Source organism: Gopherus evgoodei, chromosome 6 (genome assembly GCF_007399415.2).
Source record: "Gopherus evgoodei ecotype Sinaloan lineage chromosome 6, rGopEvg1_v1.p, whole genome shotgun sequence".
NCBI lineage: Eukaryota > Metazoa > Chordata > Testudines > Testudinidae > Gopherus > Gopherus evgoodei.
In genome coordinates, this window is record NC_044327.1 from 92,271,379 (window position 1) to 92,294,497 (window position 23,119).

Consider the following 23,119-nt stretch of genomic DNA (forward strand, 5'->3'; position numbering starts at 1 on the left):
TAAAGGAAAACCAACAGTGTTGACAATTTCTCTAAATTCTGTATACCTAGTATTCTGTTGATTTAAATAAATTAGGAAAGAAAAATATTTTAACAGTTGAGTTGAGCTTCACTCACAGACCCTATATTAAGGATTACAGTCTTATGTGCCTTTAAGAATTTTCTTTATGAACATGTTATTAAATGTATGAACATGTTTTGATAATGTAGTGCTTAGTAATTTGTCATGATTCCTGTTCAAAATTTTAAGGTCTACTCAGGTAACCTGGGGTTGAAATTTCAGAGAATATACAACAGTAAAAATATAATAGTTAATATAATAGTAGTTTTGTTATCCAAAGAGACAGTTAAAAGGTCAAATACTCACATCCAGACAGCAAATAAACATAGGACTTTGTGAAAATCCTTTTAAAGAAGGTTGTGCATAGGTATAAAATCCTGTTCAGTCTGTAATATATTTCAGTAATAAAACTGAACATAGAAATGAAAGCCTGGAAAACTACAAGGACCTTTTATGTGCACTGGCTAAGTACATGTAAACATGGATTGACTTCTGTTTTTATAGAAGTTGTGAACTTGCTCTGTTCTCTGACATTTTATAGGTAGCACAGCATATTTGTTAGAACCAAATTCTGCTCTCTGATATGCACATGCAACTCCTGGTGCACACATGTGGGAATGGAATTTGGCCCTTAGAAAGCAAATACTGTGAAATTCATGGCACTGGAGCAGAGATCTTCCTAGAATTAAATCCACTGCTGTCAGTGCACACCATCAAGAATCACCTCTGTGACTAAATTAGAACTAGAGCTGGTCAGGAAAAAAAAACAAAATTAAAATGCTGTAGATAAAAAAGGGAAGTCTCATGAAAACACTCCCTATATTTTGACAAACTCTAATGAATGCTTTGCTTAATGAAGCTAAACAACTAGTATAGCAAATCTTTGAGTCTGTTAACTTAGATTAGTGATGGCAAACCTTAACGTTGTCCTTTTTTTTCTCTGTAGTGTCTACAATAGTTACTGGATGCCTTAGTACGTAGCTGTCATATTCCTTGCTTTGGTGATGTGTTTGTGCTAGGCACTTACGTTTATATTTTTAAAGAATAAGGACTGAGGATGAAGGAATTCTCCTCCCCCGACCCCACTGAGTATAGAGCAGCAGCAGGACTGCTCCATGTCTTTAATTCTAGCCTCTGCAGCACCTGCACTCCATTTGTAGTGGTGGGGCTTCTACTTGCTGAGCAGCGGGTGCTCCAGTCCTACGATCCCACCCTGGAAGGCTTTCAGTGTTCAGGCACATAGAGATACCCCCCAGCCCCATGGTTCTAATCTCTGCACTGCTCGTTAACTGTGCGCTCCATGCACGACTGCCATTGCACACTAGTCAACACGCCTTTGCTCACTAATACAAGTCCCTTCCTTCTTGTGTCCTTTGTATGACGTAGACAGCTTCAGATAGTTCCTCCTTCCTGCTGATATTCAAACAAACCAATGATCCACATTCTACCTGGGGTAGAGGGTAACAACATTGACTTGAATCCCTAACGGTGTTGCCTGTGTTGTCTTCTCTGATCCCTAGACATCTCCCTCCTGCTCCCTAACCCAACAGAAGGCAGTGGCACCTCTCTGGGCTATGTGCTATTGGCAAGAAGTATGAGAGGAGCCAGGCAGCTGTTGTTGTGTGGTATACTCCCTTGGGAATCCCATTTGATTTTAAGCATTAAACTGCCCGAAGATTACTTACGAGACAGCCCTACCTGAATGGGAATTCTGCGTGGCCATCCGTGAGAGAGGTTACAAGAGAGCCTGGATCCAAAAGGAACTGGGTGTTTTACATTAGAAATTTATGTCCTGACCTGGCTGGAAGACATTGTGGTGACTGGAGAATTACTGAAATAGTGACACCACAAGAGCCTAAGACAGAGGTTGGCAACCTTTCAGAAGTACTGTGCCGAGTCTTCATTTATTCACTCTAATTTAAGGTTTTGCGTGCCAGTAATACATTTTAACATTTTTAGAAGGTCTTTCTATAGATCTATAATATATAATGAAACTATTGTTGTATGTAAAGTAAATAAGGTTTTTAAAATGTTTAAGAAGCTTAATTTAAAATTAAATTAAAATGCAGAGCCCCTGGACTGGTAGCCAGGACCCGGGCAGCGTGAGTGCCACTGAAAATCAGCTTGCGTGCCGTCTTCAGCATGCGTGCCGTCAGTTGCCTACCCCTGGCCTAGGAGATGGACAATTAATTAAAAGAGACGAGTTTTAGGTGGTTTAAAACCCAGGTATTTGTGTTTTCCTTAGCATTTATTCCACTTCTCTGATCTATAACCATATTGAATAGAAGAAAGCCTTTGTGCGAGACCTCACCACCTCAATGTAGGTTTTAGAGCTCATATTAAACAAGCTCTGAGCTTTCCCAATGGTCCCATGTCTTCTAAGCAAAGCCATGGAAGACTAGGCTTGACAATTCCTAATGTTTCTTATTAGGCCCAATCTAGCAATAAAATTTGCTCCGCTTTCTAAATAGAATTAATTAAATCAGTGCAACTCCTTTTTGTGGACACTTTGGAAACAGTTTAAGAAAGGCTAAGCTAAACAGATGCCAACCACTCAGACATTCTGAAATCAACCTACACAATTTCCATCAGCCATTTCCAATTTAGTTAAATCAGTGCAATTTGTGTGTGTAGACCAGCCTTCAGGTAAAAAACAAGCAGCAAAGAAATCTTTAAAGGGCATGCTTTATGTGCCCCACTAAAGAATCCCAAAAGTGCTCTATGCTCAATTAAAACAAAATCTTTTGCAGGTCACCTTTAGGGATGTATTTAATTTCTGTTGATTTTCATAATTTATCTAAGGGCCACATTGGTTAATGCTTTCAGTTGGATCTAAGTTTACTGGAACAGATACTAATATAAGTGAATAGTGGTTAAATTAATTTTCCACGTGAGTCCCACTCTTGATACACGTGTATTTTTGGTGTAAACTGGAGTTAATTCGTTGGAAGACATCCCTGGATGTCCAAGGCAAGCTCCACTAACGTTGTGTAATTGTATCAGGTGTGGGTTGCTCGGTTTCAGTCTTTGCTACTGTACAGATTCTAATGTCTTATTTTAAAAGGGAACAACCAAAGCTGTGGCCTCTCTTTTTCGAAATACAAGAGATTAGGGGAAAGTGAATCTCCTGCCAAGTCCTTTCCCCCTTTCGGGCTGGGGAGACCCCCTACTCCCTGAGCCGATCTCTGTGTTTCTCGGGGCAGCCCTTTGTGTCAGTCTGTCTCTAACACAGCTTGTCCCGCACAACGCACCGGCTTCCCCCCCTGCCTCTCGCCCTCCTCCTCCTCCTGCCACTGCCTGCCCAAGGGAAAGGACCCTGCGGCCAATGGACTGCAGCCTCCTGAAGTTCCGCCCCCCTTCCCGCACAAGGAGCAGGTCCCCGGTTAAACACCCCCTGCCTGGGCTGCCGAGCTTGAGTGAGCGATTGTCCCCGCAGAGCCTCCGAGGCAGAGCCGCCAGCCCCGAGCCGCGCTCCATGCCCCTGGCTGCTTAGGGGCCAGCTCCGGCATCCCTCTGCTCGTCCCCAGAGGCGCGGCACGAGCCGAGAAGCGGAGCTGAGCCGGGGAAGGGGGCTGAGCTGCGCACTAAACATGCTGAGCAAGCGCCAAGTCACCGTCCTGCTCCTGCAAGTTCTCCTGCAGTTGTGCCCGGGCTCTGGCGTCCAGCCTGCCCCGCAAGGTAAGGGGCAGCTGCCCTTCTGCAGCTGGACGCGCGAAGGGGCGGTGATAGGAATAGGTGAGGCGCTTTCCCAGCTGACTCGCCTCCGGTCGATGAGTAGTTATTCTGCTGAGGTGCATTGTCGTGCTGGACAGCAGGTGACTGGACTGGAAACATACGGCAGCAGTGATAGAAACCCCAGGATCTCTCCCCTGAGACAAAGATGGGTAAATCTCCTTGGGGTCGTTATTTAACACGTGAAAGGGGCTAAGGTAGCACAGCAGAACAGTGTCTCATTCAGAGACATGGGAATCAAAGCTGATTAACTGAATAGGTAAGCACCAGGGTCTCAAACTTTTAAAGAAAAAGGAAAGTTTCTGTAAATGGGCAATGAGATGCATCTATGTCAGTATTGGTCTGGGATCATGTTTATCTAGATACCCAGATGTGAGGAAACCACGTGTTTTCACAGGAGTCTGTGACATGTCTCACCTCTTAGCGACATTCTGTAGGGTTATTCTTCTTATCTCCTATCTTCTAGTCCCCTCGCCTCTGGTCTTTGTTCTTCCCTCCTCTATCCCAGTACTCAGGAACCCTACCTATGTGAGGACAGTGTAACTAAGGATTAGACCTGGGTGCAGTTCTTTCTATTACTGCTTAGTTTTATGGTGATTTACTGTAAAATACCCCAAAGGAATGAATGTATCAGGCACAAACACTCACTCACTCACTCACTCACTCAGGCACAAACAACATCCTACTTTACTGAAGGCTCGGTAAAGCAAAAGTCGCCTTTAATATGTTAAGAGTTGGTGCCAACTTGAGTTGACCACTGGGTGGTGGTGGGGGGGGGAAGCAGAAACAAAATCTTAAGTTAGTGAAAGTTAAATTCTTCCTTAGAGAATTTGAGAAGTGATTCATTTGACTTGGTATTACTAATAACATTCTGGTAATGTCTGGATGCTGTGTTGTTTAATTTCCCAGTAACTTCTATTTGTATTTATCCACCTGTTTGCACATTTTGATTTGAACACTAACCTTGTAACTGAGAGATGTGATTGCTTCAGGGGAAATTCTTCCATAAGTTTGGAAAGAGGCTGTGTTTAAACTTTGTAAAGTAGCATACTCTCTGCAACCGCTTACAATTACGGTGTGTTTGCTTTTGAGGCAAAAAGATGGCATTCTCTGGAAAATATGGTTGAGATTTTCAAAATATAGACACACATCTTCCTTTGGACAGCTTTAAAAATCAGAATCTTTAACTTTTATTGACTTATTTTTATTCAGTATTACTTAAAAAAAAAAGTCTGTTTTGTAGACAAACAGTACATGTGCCAGGTTCCAAAGGCTGAAGTAGCATTTTGTATTAAATAGGCTTTCAATATCCAAGTATACATTTTAGAGTAAGTATGCATTGCTGCTTCTATTTCCTACAGATTCTCTTCTATAGCTAATATAAGAATCTGGGGCAGGGGGTGTCTCTCTTCCTTAGACTGCACTACGTGACCATTTTATGATGATTTCATTTTATATATACGATGTTTACTTACTGGTCCAGTGTGGTTCAGTTGGTAGAGCTCTTACCTCAGAGCCAGAAGAACAATGATTCAAGTTCTCTCCCAAGACCTGTATATAGACCAAATGTTGATATTGTGTGTACCACACTATGAGAGATGCTGCCTTTGTATATTATAAGATGTTCGAGAAGTGGAGTGAGGTTTGGTGACTGCAGCAGGTGACTAGGAGTTAGAACTCCTAGTTGGATTTTGTTGCCAACTCCTTGTGTGAACTTGGGAAAGTCACTTACCTGCTTTGTTTCTTAGGACTGGTCTGCACTATAAAATTAGGTCTCTATAAGTCACCTTGTGTCCATCTGTTTGTTCATGTGTCCATGCTTACATTTGTCTCTGGCCAATGTAAGTGTCCTGTTCCGGCAATGCAGTAAACCCACCTCCCTGAACAGTTGCTACTGAGGTTGACACAGTGCGAGTGTAAACGCTGCATGGCCTGTGTTGACCCTAACAGTCCTCCAGCAGCTGACCCACAATTCCCCATTCTCCGTGACAGTGACCGCTGGGGTCACAATTTTAAAGCCCTGAGAGATCACAGAGACTGGAAGACACCCTCCTTTTTAGAACTCCTTGTGTTTTCCAATTGCCTTTTCCTGATTGCTCACCTTGGCAAGCACACCGAGCAGCTCACCCTTGTTGTGTGCAACCACTTAGTCAACCATGCCAGCTCCATGCACTAAACGCACTCCTGCCTGGTATTGGATCTGCTGGGCCTGTGTAGAGAAGAGGCTGTGCAAGCACAGCTACGGCCCTGCCATAAAAACATGGATATCTACCGGCAGATTGCACTGGGGATGCAGGCAAAGGGGTACACAGAGATCAGCAGTAGTGCTGTGTGAAAGTGAAGGAACTTTGCCAGGGATAACACAAGGTCAGGGAAGCCAACAATAGATTTGGTGCTGCTCCACAGGCATGCCGCTTTTACAATGAACAGCATGCTGTACTTGATGGAGACCCCACCAGCACCCTGCCGACCACTGTGAGGAGCACAAGACAGAGATCCCAGTCGTGAACAGTATAGAGGAAGGGTGTGGGGGGAGACATTGAAGGAGTGTCCGGCTATGCAGCAAGCCAGGACCTGTTTGAGACTCCACCACAGTCTAGCCAGTTCTGCCAGGCGAGTGGGGTGAGTTTGATGGAGGGGAAGGGAATTTTGGTAAGTGTGTGCATGCATTTTTTCCTTACAGTGTTTAAATTTAAAGATGGCGCCTGGCACATCCATAAGTTAATAAGACGAAGGTATTGATTTTTTATTATTTTACTTGTACGAGAAGCAGTAGAGGTACAACAGAGAGAGAGTTGGCATCTGCCTCTCATTCCCATGTAGTTAGGCAGGGGCAGCATGTGGAGCAGTTTGTTTATGTACACAGAGATGTCCATTTTGTCCTCCTGAGAGACTTTCATGGAGATACTCTGCAATCCTTTCCAGAAGGTCTCTGGCGATGGCTGCCTTATTTTTTCCTCAGTAGTAGGACACTTTCCCACCGCACTCTGCAATGAGTTCGTCTGGCATCATCTCAGTAAACAGGGTATCAGCATACAAGCCTGGTCAATTTTGAGACTCTGTGTTCTGTGTCATTGTGATCCTCAGGAATGAGAGATCATTTAAACCCATCACCACTTGTGGAGAATAGGGCTAATATATATCATTGCCCTATATTGGGTCCATGGAATGGGGAGTGAAATTTTATAGCTTCATGCAACAGAACAGCCGTGGCTGGGGCTGAAGAGCAGTGCTGTGCTGAGGGTCTCTAAAGCTGAATTGTCAATAATCATTTATTATTAAAAGTATTTATGGGACTACAGTGCCCTTACATACCTGCAGAACACCTGACCTTGATGAGGAAAAAGAAAAGGACTAGGGAGGACATGTTCAGTGAGATCTGCAAGTCAGTGCTTCATTGGACCATAAGCAAAGGGCCTGGAAAGCCAATATGACTGACAGCATGGAGAAGAAAGGAGTACAGAAGAAAGGCGCAAGAGTCCCAGCAGGACAAGGAAAGGGAAATGCACGAGGATATAATGGGTGTTCTCAAGCAGCAAATCCAAATGCTGCAAATCCTGGTTGACCTACAGTTCCAGAAATCCCAGACTCTCCACCTCGTGCAGTCTTTGGAGAAATCCACGGGTGCTGCGCCCTACACATCCCAATATGCCACATGGCATCATGTGCTGCATTCTTACCTCTACCCCTCCATGCCAGTGGACAGCAAGGAAAACCACCACTTCTCAGAGGTCTGTGAATGTGAACAATGGTTGTTGTACGTGAAGCCACAATAGACTACCTTTGTGCATGGAAATGGATAGAAATGTTCATTCCCTTTCCAATTTTAAAGTTCCACTCCATTAATTCATATTAAACATTTGTATTACATTGCCTATGTTTTTTTGCACTTTGTTTATTTGCACTGCTTTTCCCACTCAAAGTTATATTTTTGGAGACCTAAATTATCTTTTTTAGTTCACAACAAATACTGCAGAATGCACACTGGTACTTAAAGCAGACAGTACTTATAAGTGTACAGCCACCACATAATTCATAGATTCAGGTAAAGATTCATTCATATTTATAAATGTGCAGCGAGTACTATACAATTTTTAGCAGCACCCAAAGCTCCAGGCCCAGAGAACCCTCCAGCAGAGAACACTACTCTGGCTGACCACTGAAGTGCTCTTTCAAAGCCTCCTTCAACCACATAGCTTGAAGTTGGGTCTTCTAATGGCCCTTGTGTATGGCTGTTCAAAGTCAGAGCTTGCTCCCCCTTCCCCCTGGCAACAATATTTTTCCCCTTTGCCTCACAGTTATTATGCAGGACACAACAGACAGCTATAACCATCGGGATATTTTTCTTACTGAGATCCATTCTAGTGAGTAAATGCCATCAGTGCCCCTTCAATCTACCAAAAGCTCATTCAACTGTCATTCTGCACCTGCTGAGCCAGTAGTTGTCTCTTTTCTTGGTGCTATTGGAGTGGCCAGTGCACAGCATGAGCCAAGGGAGGAAAGGGTAGGCTAGGTCCCCTAGAATCACTGCTGGCATTTCAATATCACCAGTGGTAATTTGCTGGTTGGGAATGAATGTCCTGTGTTCTTGAAGATGTGAGTGCAATCTGTCACCAGCCCAGGCTGATATCAATGAAGTATCCCCAATGATCTATCAATGCTTGCATAACCATAGAAAAGTACCCCTTTCTGTTCATGTACTATGGCAAGGTGGGCTAGTGACAAAATAGGGCTATGCATGTTGTCTGTCACCCTAATGTGCTACAAATCCATCCACTATGTCCTGCACATTGCTGAGAGCCACTGTCCTGCAGATCAGGAGACATTTAATGGACCTACAAATTTGTATGCTCCCACTGTGCATTTTCCAACTCCGAAATGATTTCCTTCTGACTGGTAGCAATCTGGTGTCGCTTCTGGAGTATGATTGCCACTCATTTCTCCACTGTTATTGCAGCCTTCATTCTAATGCACCTGCACTGGAGGACTGGGCAAGCTTGGCACACAGATGAAGGAATGTGGACTCTCTCACACCTGGAAGTTCCTTGTTGTTCCTAACCTGCATTACGATGCAATCTTATCAGTAGGTGTTCTTTTCTTGGGCCCAGAGGTGGTGCTTCATCGTCTGCAGCTGCTCCGTAAACACCACCGACAACCTTGAACTGTTTTTCACTATGTTCCTTAGTAAACTATCCCTAAAGAAATCCTCATGTCTCCTGTTCTTGCAGTACTTCCTGCGAGTCTGCAAAAATGGGAAAATCATGTATCCTGTATTTGCAGCATTCATGAGAACAGTGCAGAGCTTTGTGGGCTCCATGTTTCTGTCAGAGATGGCAGACACCAAAAATGCCATGTGGTTTGTTTTTTTTTAATAAGTCTTGAAAATTATGTGATATGGATGGTTTTATGGAATAGAGAAAGTTGCATGCTGGGAACTTGACCCCTAGCTTCCAGGGGTCCCTGGGTGAGCATTTCTATCCCACAACACGTTGTGAAAATTTCCCAAAAGGCATCTTGCCAGCACATGGTGAACTGGTATACCTGCACTTCGCTTTGCATTGATACAAGCACTCCTGGTGAGTATGTGCAGTGGCAATGCAAGCATGTATGCATAGGAGAGAGAGGCAAATTTCAGCGGCTATACACTGATGTAACTTGTGTTGACCAAAGTTTGTAATGTAGGCATGGCTTTAGTTTACTCATCTCTAAAATGAGCACAACATTTACCTAAGTCAGAAAGGTGCTTTGCAGATTAATTAAATGTCTGGAAAGCACTTTGAAATCCTGGCATGAATGTTCCTTTAACAATGGAGTATAACACACATGAATAGATAAGTTCTGACATAATTACTTTCTATCACTGGTAACTTGATGATGTTTTACTAAGGTGACCCACCAACTGCCTTTTTTCTTTTCTTGTGCACCCAGGATCCAAATGCATGGATGGAAGAGCCCAAAATCATAGGCCAGAGTCCTCCTCTGCCACCTCCTCCTTTTTACCTTGCCTAGGAGTCGCTCACTACCTGCAGCAGCACCCTTTGCGCTGGCACTGCAAACCTAATCCTGGCTTAGGCTTTGCGGTGGTGGGATTGGAGAGCTAGTCTACCCTGCACTTACCCTGCAGCATCTGCTCCTATTCTATGGAGCTAGGCTCAGCTTCATGCTCTGGGTGTTGCAACCTGGCTCATTGGGCTGCAACGCCATTCAGGTTTGGCCAGGCCACCCTTTCATCATGGGTGGCCTCTTCTTCCCTCCCTCAAACCAGGTCCTCCCTTCTAAACCAGGCCCACAACCCATCTAGAACCTTCCCAACCAACTGATGGGTTGCAACCCACCATTTAAGAAACATGGCTTTATATAATAAAAGTATACTACACAGGAAGTCAGTGCTCCACTCTATTTCAGTAAATGTTTAGGCTGCAAACATACCACATGTTCAACAACATTAGCATTTTTACTGGATCAAATTTAGCTTGAGTGTAGCAGTTAAACTCTGGGAATTGCACCAGTTTACATTAAGGATGCATTTGGTCCATTGTGCCTTTTCAGCCTTCTCCATCATATTGATAATATACTAGACAACACTCTCATAAACAACCAAGGCTGAGGGGCATATAGGGGATTTTAAACATTTTTAGATTTACTATACAAGAAGATAATTACTTACAAAAAAATAGCACGTGTATTTCCGCTAATGACAATAATAATGAAACTGTACTGTCCTTTACAGTGCTCTCCCAGAAAAACAAGATTATTAAAAAACAGAATTAGAAAACATCTGGATACACAATATGACAAGGACAAACAAACATGACTTCTGCAAAAGGAAAATCATACCTCTCAAATCTACTAGGCTTCTTTGAACCTATCTACAAAAGTAAGAGGTACAATATGGTCATGGTTTAGAAGCTGACAACAGAGACAGAAAACAAGGAGTATGAATAAACTGTTAATTGTTGACATAGCAAAAAGTTAACAGTGGAATGCCCCAAGGTTCCATATTGGGGATGAAATTCTGTCCTCACTGATGTCAGTGGGAGTTTTGCCATTGATTTCAATAGGGTCAGAGTTTCATCCTAGGGTCGATGTTGTTTAATATGTTTTCGTAATTATCTGGGAAGGGGGTGAACAGTGATGTAGGAAGATTTTCAGTAGACAGAATTATTTAAGTTTGTCCTGACTAGAAAAAACAATTTCAATCAGATCTAACAAAGCATGATGGCAGATTAAATCCAGAACTGACAAGTGCAGGGTAGTGTGTAGTGGAAAGAATAACCTGAACTTCTTCTACACATTACTAGATTCTAAATTAACTATAACCACACAGGAAAAAAACCTGAAAGTCACAGAGGACAGCCCAATGAAAATTTATTTTCAGTGGGAAATGATAGTCAAAAATATTAGAATGCATGAAATATGAATTATAAAATAGTACTGAAAATTATAATACCATTAAGTAAAATATTGGTATGCCTTCATCTGTGATAACTTGTTTGATTCTGATTACTGCATCTCACAGAAATAGAAGGGGTTTAAAGATGGGTGACAAAAATTATTAGAGGTCTGGAAAGACTTGCATATGAAAATGGACTGAAAAAGAGGACTGTTTAGTTTAAACAGGGGACAATAAGAGATAAACTTGAGGTGTACACATTTATGGGTGTTATAAAGAGAAAATAGAAATTCCTGATTTACTTTCTCGTAATACAAAAACAAGACGACAGTCAATGAAACTGAAAAGTAACACCTATAAAACTGATAAAAACTTTTCCTTCCAATCATCATGGTGATGCATCTATTGCTTACAAGTCCACATTGTCTGACACGCTTTGTTGGTCTATTGCATTGGACGGGAGCCCTTGTCTGCTGGTCTCCTCCCTGATCCCCTCGATAGCTTCCCTCATTGCCTTCATTCTCCCAAGCTTCTTTCTCCTCTAAGAACCTCACATCCTCTCTTTGAGAACTCCCAGGTGCACAGTTAGTCTTAACATTTTTGCGCAGGCCTCCAAAACAATATTTTGTCACTCTCTTCAAATGTAAATGATCCCCCTCCAACATTATCACGCTGCACTGTACAGGTCCATCCTAAGGAATTTGGAAAGAGTTAGTAAGATGATTCTTGGGATATGGTGCAAACTTTGTTATCTGGGGTTCTTTCAATCCAAAGCTCTTGGTAACTTTTACTTTATGCGAGATGGTGTCAGGAAATAAATCAGGGAAGACACGGCCGTCCAACCAATAGATGGCTGACACAAACAGGAAACATAAGAGTGCTTTCACTTAAAGCTAAACTTTACTTAGTCTCAAGCACTTACATATGTCCGCAACAGGTTAGTAAAACACCCCCAACCCTTGATAATTACTGAAGCTGAGTGTGGCTCTCGAGTGGCACAGTGGCAGCCCATCTGCCAGTGGGGAACACCAGATACATCCAGAGGGAGAGTCCAGTCCTGAAGAGTCCCCCTCCACAACTCTTCCCTCTTATTTTAAACATTAGGAACACAATGACAAGTCCCTTAAAGAAAACTCGTTAAGCTAGCAGTTTCAATAGTCAAGCAAGAGGTTCCGATTATTGATTAACAAGGTGTGGGTTTCTCCAGTTTGCAGCCTTGAGGTCCTAATAGACATTTCTGGGGCACATCCTGCTTTTCTAAAATGCATGTATCAGCAACTTCAAACACAATTCTTATCAGGAAGGACGTGGGGTCAAGCTGCCCTTTCTGTGGCATCCAAAACCCCCTCCCCTCCTGCCTTGATCAAGCTGAGCTCGCTACGTGGCCACTTTACAGCCTCCTGACTTGGCTGCTTTTAGCAATAAGCCATAGTGGTTTCAGGCACTTTACTGGTTTGTCAAAATCTCCCTCTGCAACTTCACCGATTCATTTAAATAAAGAATGAAAGAGTGTATGTGTTTGGGGACATGTTTGGCTGCATGAATTGAGATCTGCTGCTTGTTTCTTTCAGTTCCAGCAATTTGCCCATAAGTTTGTTTTCAAGTCCAAGGAAAGGGGCTAGCAGATAACTTTTCTTAAAATGAAAGTGTGATTCTCTTTTACATATCTTCTTGTTCCTTCCAACCAGATCATGGGCTTGCTGGGGCCCCAAAGCTGGCTGTATCCAGAGAACAGTGCTAAGTGTGTAGGCATACCTGTAGGAGGGTAGACGCTTGTCCCAGCAGCAACTGTTGCTAGGAAGTGAGTGCCTCGCACCGGGATGGATTTGATCTGCATTGAAGTCAATGGACATTCATCCTAATTCATCCCAGATACATGGATTTGGCACTTATTTCCAAAAGAATCCCATCAGTGCTAAGAAGTTGTGCTTTATTAGAACCCAAACAATTCAAATACATCTTTTAAACATGAAAATGCTTTATAAAGGGCATTTTACCTGAGTAAAGACTTCAGGAGCAGGCCTCAAGTGATCAAACACGTACAGAATTTCTAAATACTTCATAAATACTCTAATGTAAATATTCATTTACCAACATTTAAGTCAGATTTAGTTTTAAATGTCTGAATAAATTGAAGCTTAATTCATCTTATAAGAAATTAGCTAATATAAAATATGCTCTTGACACAGAGCTATTTACGAATATATTCCCTTTTCAATAACTGGTTTAGCATTTAACAAACCTAGAAGATTTCTATTCTATGTCAGTGTTATAACTTAAAAGATTTAGCTGCATATTTTGTGTGGTTATTTCCTGCAAGAGTTTCCTGTATGAAGTAGTGAGTTGTCCTTCTGTCTTTGATTGGGCTATGTGGCTGCTTTCTATGGGCTGAATGTGAAGAGGTGTCAGTCCCCTCTCCACCATATCACTGATCTAAGAAGTGAGGGCTCAATCCTTCTTAGTTGCCCTGTGTATATAAAGAAATTGTTTTTGGATATAAATTAAATGCTAGCAATGGCATTTTGCAATGTGGCTCTCAGACATTCATTTCTCTGGTATTCAACAATAAATCTTGGGTACATTTAGGGCCTAGTCCTTCTTTTGTAGTGTACCATAAACACCTAGTAAAGTCAGTGGGAGACTGATGTGCATAAGAATCAGGCCATTAAATAGTAGAATATTGGTGCAACTTTCAATAGGTTTATAAGAAATGAAGGCTGCCGCCTATAAGGGGAGAACCTCCTTCTTTCCTCATTCTGTGGGGGAATTCCATTTGCATCCAAATGCAATGGGGAGCGATTCTGCCCTCTAACTCAGCGGGTATCCTTAGACTTGCATTGAACTTGGGAGCACCATGGAATCCCAGTGCCTCCTTACAGCTGAGATGTTTTCATGTGATCCTGGAGGAAGCTGTGTTCCCACGTAGTCCCTTCTGTTGGCTGCCCTGGAGACAACTGCTGCCCTAGGTGTAGGGAAAGGTTCATTCAGTGAAATGGGTCAAATTCATTTTACAGAGCAGTCACTTTGAAATATAATGTGGACCGAGTCAAAATTGTTATAGCTGAGGGACAGAGTTATAGGAGATGAGGCCAGGCAGAGCAGGCCTATCTGTCCCTGACCTTTTCAGCCCAAACTTTATATTATAACCTTGGGAAACTGAGGCAGAGCATACCACAGAGCTGCTGTTACCTTTCTTCTGTGTACCCCATCTTAAACCCCCATTGAGTTCCACCAGTTTTTGTCTTCATGTTAGTGAGAGTGGGGTAATATGGCCCTAACATAATGGAGCTATTAAAAGGGCTTACTATATGTACAGCACTGCGACTAAATAAACAGAACTACCACAAGTTTACTGAAGTGGTTCCCTTGTAATTAGTTCTTATCGGAAGGAGATTGGAAATATGCAATTTTATTAATATTTGGTTCATATCTGAGATTCACAAGATTTCTAGTAGCATCATTGATTTGGTTTGGAGGCATTTAATTAACTTTTTCTCTCTCATCTATATTTATTACTCAAAAAGCAGCAATAATTAACCAGCGTAGTAAAAGAACAACATTTCATCAACAGAAAAGTGTGCCTCTGTTCCAATTCTGTCTTAGAGAAATGTATTCAAAGATTTGGAAATACTGAGAAAAGCGTGATTTGATATGTGTTAAAAAAGAAAGTGAGAGAGAGTCTGACTTAGAAGCATAGAATATCAGAAAAAGGTCTATATGCATTCTTTAAAAGTTAAAGAGAATTCAAGTAGATTTAATTATGTCACTCCTTTCAGTTTCTTAATCTATGCTTTCATACGTGCCGTGATTTGGTATCAGTACTATGAAGAGAATGTGGGTTTTATTTACATAAAAATGTCTTCTTTTAGCCTTCTGGAAAGTCAGCAAAGAAAGTAGTCATTTATATCATATTAGATATCTCCCTAGGTAGACTATATTAACTGAAACCAAAATATTTGTACTGTACAGTACACTGCACTGAAAATTCTTTACATGCAAATTTTGACTTTAGATCTTGGACTTGATTGGAGCATGAATGACAGGGTCTGAATTTATAAAAACAACAGTGAGGTATGAGATTTCTGTTAAAAAGATGAATTTTAGAAATCTACATTAAAAGATTTTAATAATTTGAATTGAAAAATAGAGCATGCTCGTATTTGAGCAATAATAGATAATGCTTGCTAACAGCTGCTGCTAAAATGAAATAAGTGATAACAAAGACCATAAAGAGTCTGATGTCATGAATGAAAAATTGCTTTATATATTCTAGTTGCAGTTCAGAGAGAATTTGGATTAATTGCTAAAATATCCCCATGACAACGAAGAATAGTTTCTATCCCCCAAAGAGAAGTCATTGAGGGGTATTAAATGAAGTTCTCTTGGGTCGTTATTGTACTATGATTTGATACACAGTTTACCTACCAACTTCCCAAATCCTTTTATTTTACAGTTTTTGATCTTCTTTCATCTCCCAGCCAGAGACTGGTAAACTTTCTACAGCAAGCACTTGCTGATCCTACATTGAATGAAGTATATGTGCTCTCAACGCTCAAACTGCAGACAAAGAGTACAGCCACCATATTTGGCTTATATTCTTCAGATGACAATAGCAAGTATTTTGAATTTACAGTGGTGGGGCGATTGAATAAAGGTAAGTCATTTGCCCCCAACCCCCTTATTTTATGGATCTACAAATATTGACATGTCTGCAATAGTCTTTACAAATGTTATTTACAGCTACTCTTTTGTTGTTTATTTCACTACTCATCACCTGCTCATTCTACTGCTCAGGAAGATATAAGTGTTGGCAATGTTCTTGCCTCCCCTTTTATGCTTCCTTGCACAGCACTGATACTACCCTGATGCCTACTAGGAGAAGCATACTGAGAAAATCAACCGGAGTCTCTACGTTCTACCAGCCAGCTTACTACAAGCGAGCGCTGAATGGCTCCTAAAGAAACATATAAAGTTGTTTTCCTTTCTTTTCCCCCTTGGGACAATAACTGCTTCTTATTACTAAGGAATGTGATAGACACACGCACATGCTGCCTCATGCATATGAAAGAAGGGTACTTGCGCCATGGACCTGAAGTTTAGATTTGACTGTGCAAGGCAAATGTTCCTTGCGCTTATAGAATCTTTCGGGTGATGAAGAAATGTTTGTTCTCTGTTTATTGGAACCAGTTAATTAAGAGTCACCGTGCAGACTTGAGCAAAGTTAGAAATATATTTGTTGAGAAATTTTAAGTTAGATGTAGGAAAATTCTGACTCACTTAAAACAACTTTTATTTTTTTTAATTAGAAAATACAGAGGTGCATACAGAGAAAACCCTTAAAACCAAAGGTCTGGTCCTATAGGTCCAGGAAACTGCTCCTGAAGTCAATGAGTAAGAACTGCAGGATCAGGCACAGTGTTTACTTACACACACACACACACACACACACACACACACACACACACACACACACACACACACTTTTTATTGAAAAATAAGTCACCCTTGTGTCTAATTTGTAAGAACTTTTGCATACCTTCAGATCTTTCTTGGTATGAATTAAGGAACAGACTTTTTGAGCTTTATAGACAATGTTTAAATTGTTCCTTGGCAGTTCTGAATACGTTTCTATTGCGCACAGGGAACACGAATTGTGAGTTACCTTCTCATCTTTACAGATGATCCCTCTGTGTCAGGATTGAGATATATTGATGGATAGTGTGGAGAAGCTTGCACTGCCACTACTCATTTCCTTTTGGACTCTTTAATATGTAGAAAACTTCAGTCTACAAGACTGCTACTCTTGCACCATTATATGATAAATTCAGATTTAAGATTAGTTAAAGAGACAGAACTTCCTCAGTAGAGCTGTCCATTGAGATCTAATCCCCCCATTATTTTAGTGTGGTTTGCCTAGGACATGCACCTATATAATTAGTTAACATTTGTTAAGGGCTTTGAAAATATCCAACATGCAGTGCAATAGCTGTGGGCAATAGGTTAGAATGCTCACTGGAGTGGGTCTTTTCACTACAGCTCATCTTAGTTAGATGATTGCACGGAATCTGGGGATGATTTGGCATCCTTTTGAGGGTAAATATAGTATTATTTCAAAACTTTATTGTTATGCACATTGTGGGCCCAAATGACAAATGGACACCTAAACAAGAAGTGAAATCTAAACATTTGTACTTCATAATATAGGGGCATAATATTTCCACTGATGCGTTCAGTGTTGATCTAAGCAACCCGAAGCAGGATTTAGTCATCTGTGACTGTGCCATGTTTGAAAACTGGGTCCAGATGTTTTGCACACATTCTGGTTTTGTTTTGGTTGATTCTATTGTAAGTATGTTCATGCCTGTGTGAGGTTTACAACAGAATAATTGGACGTGGGTTCCCTCCTATCCCATCACCCCCGGATTTGCTAAGTCTACACTAAGGTCTTTTCTGTACCAGAAAGGTGCACTGGTTTAACCAATTCAATCTAGTTAAACTGCTGTAGACTTCTAATGTCAATGTACAGTAACTGGTTTAAATCTTGCTTATATCAAATTAGTGTAAGTCAGTCTTACTGATGCAAGATAATTTGATAGAAGCAAGAGATGAACCATTTTAAGTGTATCTAGATTAGGGATTTGCACCTGTTTAAATAGGTAATTTTTTTTTAGTTTGATCTAATTAAACTGGTGCATTTTTCATAGACAAAAAGCTAAAATAGCCCTGCAGACTTCTCATGCTTGCTGTCTAATAAGGGCACTTGGAGAAAAACTGTTCTCACATAACAGATGTACCTCTTTTACATCAATGTTTCTTTTAAAATCTAAATAAATACAACTGATATTGCTTAACAGCTCTTTGAGCCATAGTCTATTACTATGCTGCAGCTGTCGTTTCACTGAATGTTTTCTAAGCTCAGACCATTGTATTGGCTTTCAGGAGCCAGAATGACAGTGAGTATGTTTTTTAGATAGTGCAAGTAACTGAACACTTCATTATCTGCAGGTCATCTGTGTCAAGCATTCTGGTGGTGGGAGGGTACATGTAGGATCATAGGTGATTTGAGTGTAACTGGGACTGTAGTCCATCAAAATTTTGCCCTCATCTTCTTCAACAGACTGTTCCAGCCCCCTCGACGGACCTTTGGCTTTGGCCCAATAATGAGTCCTTGGATCTTCCTCTCAAGCCAGACAGTTCAGCTGTCCTAAAGCTATCCTGGCCGGTAGCCAGCAATCAGTTGTGTGCTCCACCACTGTCCTCTGGTTTCTCTCTCACTGACTCACTGCTGTGTTCAGTCATTCTGGCTGCAGGGCCCAGTTCCAAGGATCCTGCTTTAATATACCCCCATGCACGTAGCAGTCACATAAGTAAATGCCTGCAACATAGAGTTGGCAAGTGAAACTCAGCATTTGCCAGCAAGCAGAGTTGCTTTTTGTCAAGTTACTGATGACCCCATGCAATCCTAAGGAAATCTCATGTCTGGTTGTTTTTGTACATAGAAAATAGTGAAAATAATTGAGTCATTGATGGCAACTGCTGAGATTTCCAGAAAGGATATATAAACTAAAGATAGAAGGGACCACACACTGGTATAAATCAGATTCATTGGAATTACTGTGGATTTATACTGGTAAAACAGAGCAAAAGCTGTTTCTTTATATTTAAGAAATGACCAAAACAAATGATATCAAGGTAATGTCCAAAGAAAATTTTAAGGAAGTTCAAAACACATAGGAAACACAAAGAGTCATTAATAGTATAAAAAGAATAGTGGAAATCCCAAACCTTAGAATAAATGGCAACTGGAGATGTCATGATAATGCTTACATGTATCGAAAGAGTTTAAATACCTGTCTCCTGTTTCTTCGATTCTAGAGGGTTTTAACCATAAATATATCATATGTAATATGTGCCAAGTGGCTTTACATTCAAGGAGCATTTTTGTAGTTTCCCCTGCATCCTACCTACAGACCTTCTGCCTCACACACACAGACTCATTGGGTAACTTACAGATTTCTCATTCCTGAGAGCAGTAAAATGCTGCAAAGTCTGGATACTAGCTAGGAAAGATGTTCCAGCAGCTCTTTTACCCTATCAAAAAGAAGTTGCAATTAAAAAAAAACAACCTCCAAACACTTTTCTAAGATTCCAAAAGAGGAAAGAAGTACATTACTATTGTTTATATATGTAATTACCCTTATTTTAAACAAAATTTGAGACAGTTACCATCCCCTTGAGATGCCTAGGAGTCCAAGTTTGCAAGTATCTGGATTTCTTAGCCAGAGCGAGTGATATCACAAAGAAGGGCCAGATTCCAATAACGTTACTTAAGCTAAATCAATGGGATCTTGGAAAGTAGCTGTATGCGCTACAGATGTGTCCTCCCTGCTGCTATTATCGATAGCCACATATGCTCAGCCAGGTTTTCCCCCCATAAGAGATTGTGGACAGAGGAAGGTTTAGCAGGTAACCATGGGGATAAGTCCTGGGTGGCATCGAGGAGGTGTTTCATTCTCGCTTGTAGATTCAGTTTCCTTAAGGGATAGATTTTTCTTTTCCAATTTTACTCATTTTTAAGTTTTTTTTCAATATAGTAATTTAGTTAATAACAGGAGTGTCTTTGTGCAAAGTGCAGTCTATCCTGGGAGCCAGGCAAGTACATCAGGTAAGGTAAGCCAGGTGTTTGACAACTATTCTTTATCAGGAAGCATTAAAAGAAGGGAGATTTTAATGCTATGTTTGTGTTCTCTGTGTTATTTTTTGTATTCATTTTGTGTTCATCATGTTGAAAGACAGAAAGAAATGGAATCAACTAATAACTAACACATTTGACTGCACAATTGTTAGTATCCTTTGCAGAGATGTTATACTCATTACTGAAACATATACTCTAGCTATGCATTTCTGCTGCAGAGTAACTTTTAGGATGTCAAGTGTAATTCTGTCATACTATTAATTGCACATTAACAGTGATACAGCATTTTATTGGCAATGTGTATTTTATTACATTATGCCCTCTTATGATGACATATGCTCCACCATTTGAGTCATTTAAAATGAGCCTGAACAAAGCACTGGAGAATGATCGGTAGACAACAATACTGAACCTATGAGTTTTCTTCTATCTGCATTTCCTGCAATTCAATGTCAAATTTATATTCCCTGCTTATATTTGCATATGGGGTACATTTGTCAAAGCAGAAGTGATTAAATAAACCAGAGCAGTGAGAAGTATCCACCATGATCTTCCAGTCACCAGCCACTCAGATTATCAGGACATGCCTTGTGTTTTGTGTTACCATCTTATAGTCATGTTGTGCATTTTCTACTAGTCATCCTGCGTTACATGAAGAATGATGGGAAGTTAAACTCTGTGATGTTCAGCAACACCCAGCTGGCTGATGGGAAGCGCCATGCAGTCCTTTTGAAGCTGAGTGGTCTGCAGCGTGGATCCATCACAGCAGAGTTATATCTGGACTGCATGCAGGTGGATGCCATTCAAGGTCTACCTAAAGCATTTTCAGGTCTATACCACAGTTCAGAGTCTGTGGAACTTCGCACCCTACCGAAAAAGGCACAGGTAAGTATGAAAACTTAAGAACAGATGGAACAATTAGAAAGAAGGTGCATTAGCAGTGAGAAGGTCTTACAGTAATCTGTAAAATGAATGGAAAATTGAGTGGCTTCTCTAGATATAGAGTGAAATCCAGGCTGCATTGAAGTCAGTAAAATTTTGCCATTGATTGCAAAGGGGCCGGGATTTCACCCAGTTTACAGTCTACCATAACCAAGATGTTTTAGTCTAGGTATTACTTGAAGGTCAGATTATTTCTAAATTTTTACCTATTGCAAAAATGAAAGCTCTAAGTAGCTTCCTACAGATTTTCATTAGGAACAATATATAGGCTACATGTATGCTTAATGTGCATGCGTACAAGAAATATGCAGTTTGACTCTTCAGTCTCTGCAATGACTGTGATTCAGAAATGGAAGGAATAGGAGGAAAACTATACTGGCAATGATCTGGAGTCAAAATACCAGCTATGTGATTATAACCTTGCTATCTACCTCTGCCTGGGCTATTCCAAGGAGAGGGGCTGATGTTTTTTGCTGTGATTTCCACATCAACCATCCCAGAAAAGCAGTATCTTTCAGGAATACAGCACAAATATCTTTCATCATTGCAACTAGTTGTATGCAAAATATTCATAATAAAATTGAAAACTAGTCAAAAACAGAGTGTTTTCTCCTAAACTTGAAAAGGAGCCCATTTCTATGACACACAAAAAAGTAAGGTACCCATATTTTTTTTTTTGAGTGAACAGGATTTTGTTTTCAAGCAAAAAAATGCCTTTGCATTGAAATCACAGGAGCATTCATTTGGTATTGTTGTTATAGCAATATCTATTGTCAAAATTTGTTTTGTGAAATCACGTGATTCAAAAAAGACCTGTGTGAAAAATCTGCAAAACCAAAATGTGGTGTTTTGCCCAGTGCATTGCAGTTTCTTCTGTCAAAAGGACTTTATGGAATGGCCAAAGTAGTTAGGAGGTACAGGAGCATGTCCAGGGCCGGCTCTGGCTTTTTTGCCACCCCAACAACAACAACAAAAAAAAAAAGACGGGGGGCAGAGGGGCAAAGCAGGGGGAAGAAAAAAAAATGGCACGGCCGGAGTGGCAAAGTGCGTGTGAGGGGGAAACACGGTGCAGCTGGAACGGCAAAGCGGGGGGAGGGAGAGGAAAACAGAACAAAGAAACCCTACAGGGCAGCTGGAGCCAGGGTACAGGAGGATTCCCTGCGCTGCAGAGTGCGCGCCCAGTCTAGTGGAGGAGAGGGGGAGGGAGTGGGGGGGGAGAGAGAGAGAGAGAGAAGGGGGGCGGCCAGCTCTTTAGTGGGGCACTCACCATGCGGCCCCGACTGCCACGTTGCCTGCCGGGAGGGCTCCGCTCTGCTCTGGTCGGCGGGGAGGGAAGGATGTGGGCTGCCCTGCCAAGTTTGCTGCAGGGTGCTCCCCTCCTCTGCACTGCCGCCCCTACAGGGCTGCCGGAGCAGTGAACAAACAAACAAACAGAACACGGACATGCTGCCCTAGGTTAGGGCGGAATGCCGCCCTGTAGAATCTGCCGCCCCAAGCACGAGCTTGCTCGGCTGGTGCCTGGAGTTGGCCCTGAGCATGGCTATTAAGCCCTGCCCACACAACATGGGCTTAGAGCTATCTGCACATCAACTAAGAGGCTTGCCCCATTTCAAGGTTGCTTGCTTGTTTCTTCGTTGTTCTGGAGATGATTGCTGTGAATTTCTCTGATTGCTCCAGGACACTTTGGATGAGCTGAAGCTGGTAGTGAAAGGCTCACTTTCCCAAGTAGCAAGTCTGCAAGATTGCTTCCTTCAGCAGAATGAACCTGCTACTCAGAACAAAGGTAAATACGTTGAAATACCCTGCCTCCCTAAGATATCCTGAGAAACTAACTACAGTGTATTTTATAAACCTGAAGAAATTGTTCAAATTAATGAGGGCAACCAGATAGAATCAGGGCCATGACGACATCATGCACATTTTTTTCAGATGTCACAGGATGGAGAGGAACACAGTCACAGATACATGTAACAAAGCAACATGTCATTGATATAGTTATGGGAAAGTCAGTGGTGCTGGGAAAGGGCTTTTCTTATTTGAAGGGGTGCAGGCCAATTCAACTGCTCTTTAGCTCCGGCTCTCACCCAGCTTGTGAGATGGTTCTGCTTGAAGCAGAGGATCTGATTGTTTTGGGTTTTTAAAACAGATTTCTTTTTACATGTAACGTTGTTCCTGGTTATTGAGCCATGAGTAGGGAGAAGCAAAATGGGTAAGGGCTGCTGTGATTGCTTTCCTGGACAGTAAGAGGTGAAGGAGTAGACAGGGCAGAGCAAAGTGATTTAATGACAAATTGTGAC

The 23,119-nt window shown here is 41.5% G+C and overlaps 1 protein-coding gene across 1 annotated transcript in view; it reads left to right on the forward strand.

Annotated features, from left to right (window-relative positions):
• Positions 1–3,486: 3,486 nt before the first annotated feature.
• Positions 3,487–23,119, forward strand: part of THBS4 (thrombospondin 4) — a 67,147-nt gene continuing 47,514 nt past the window's right edge. Inside the window, exons 1-4 of the mRNA XM_030566589.1 lie at positions 3,487–3,738; positions 15,639–15,839; positions 20,518–20,765; positions 22,500–22,605. Coding sequence (XP_030422449.1) covers positions 3,651–3,738; positions 15,639–15,839; positions 20,518–20,765; positions 22,500–22,605 — 643 coding nt within the window. The 5' untranslated portion in view covers positions 3,487–3,650. The remainder of the gene's footprint in view (positions 3,739–15,638; positions 15,840–20,517; positions 20,766–22,499; positions 22,606–23,119) is intronic.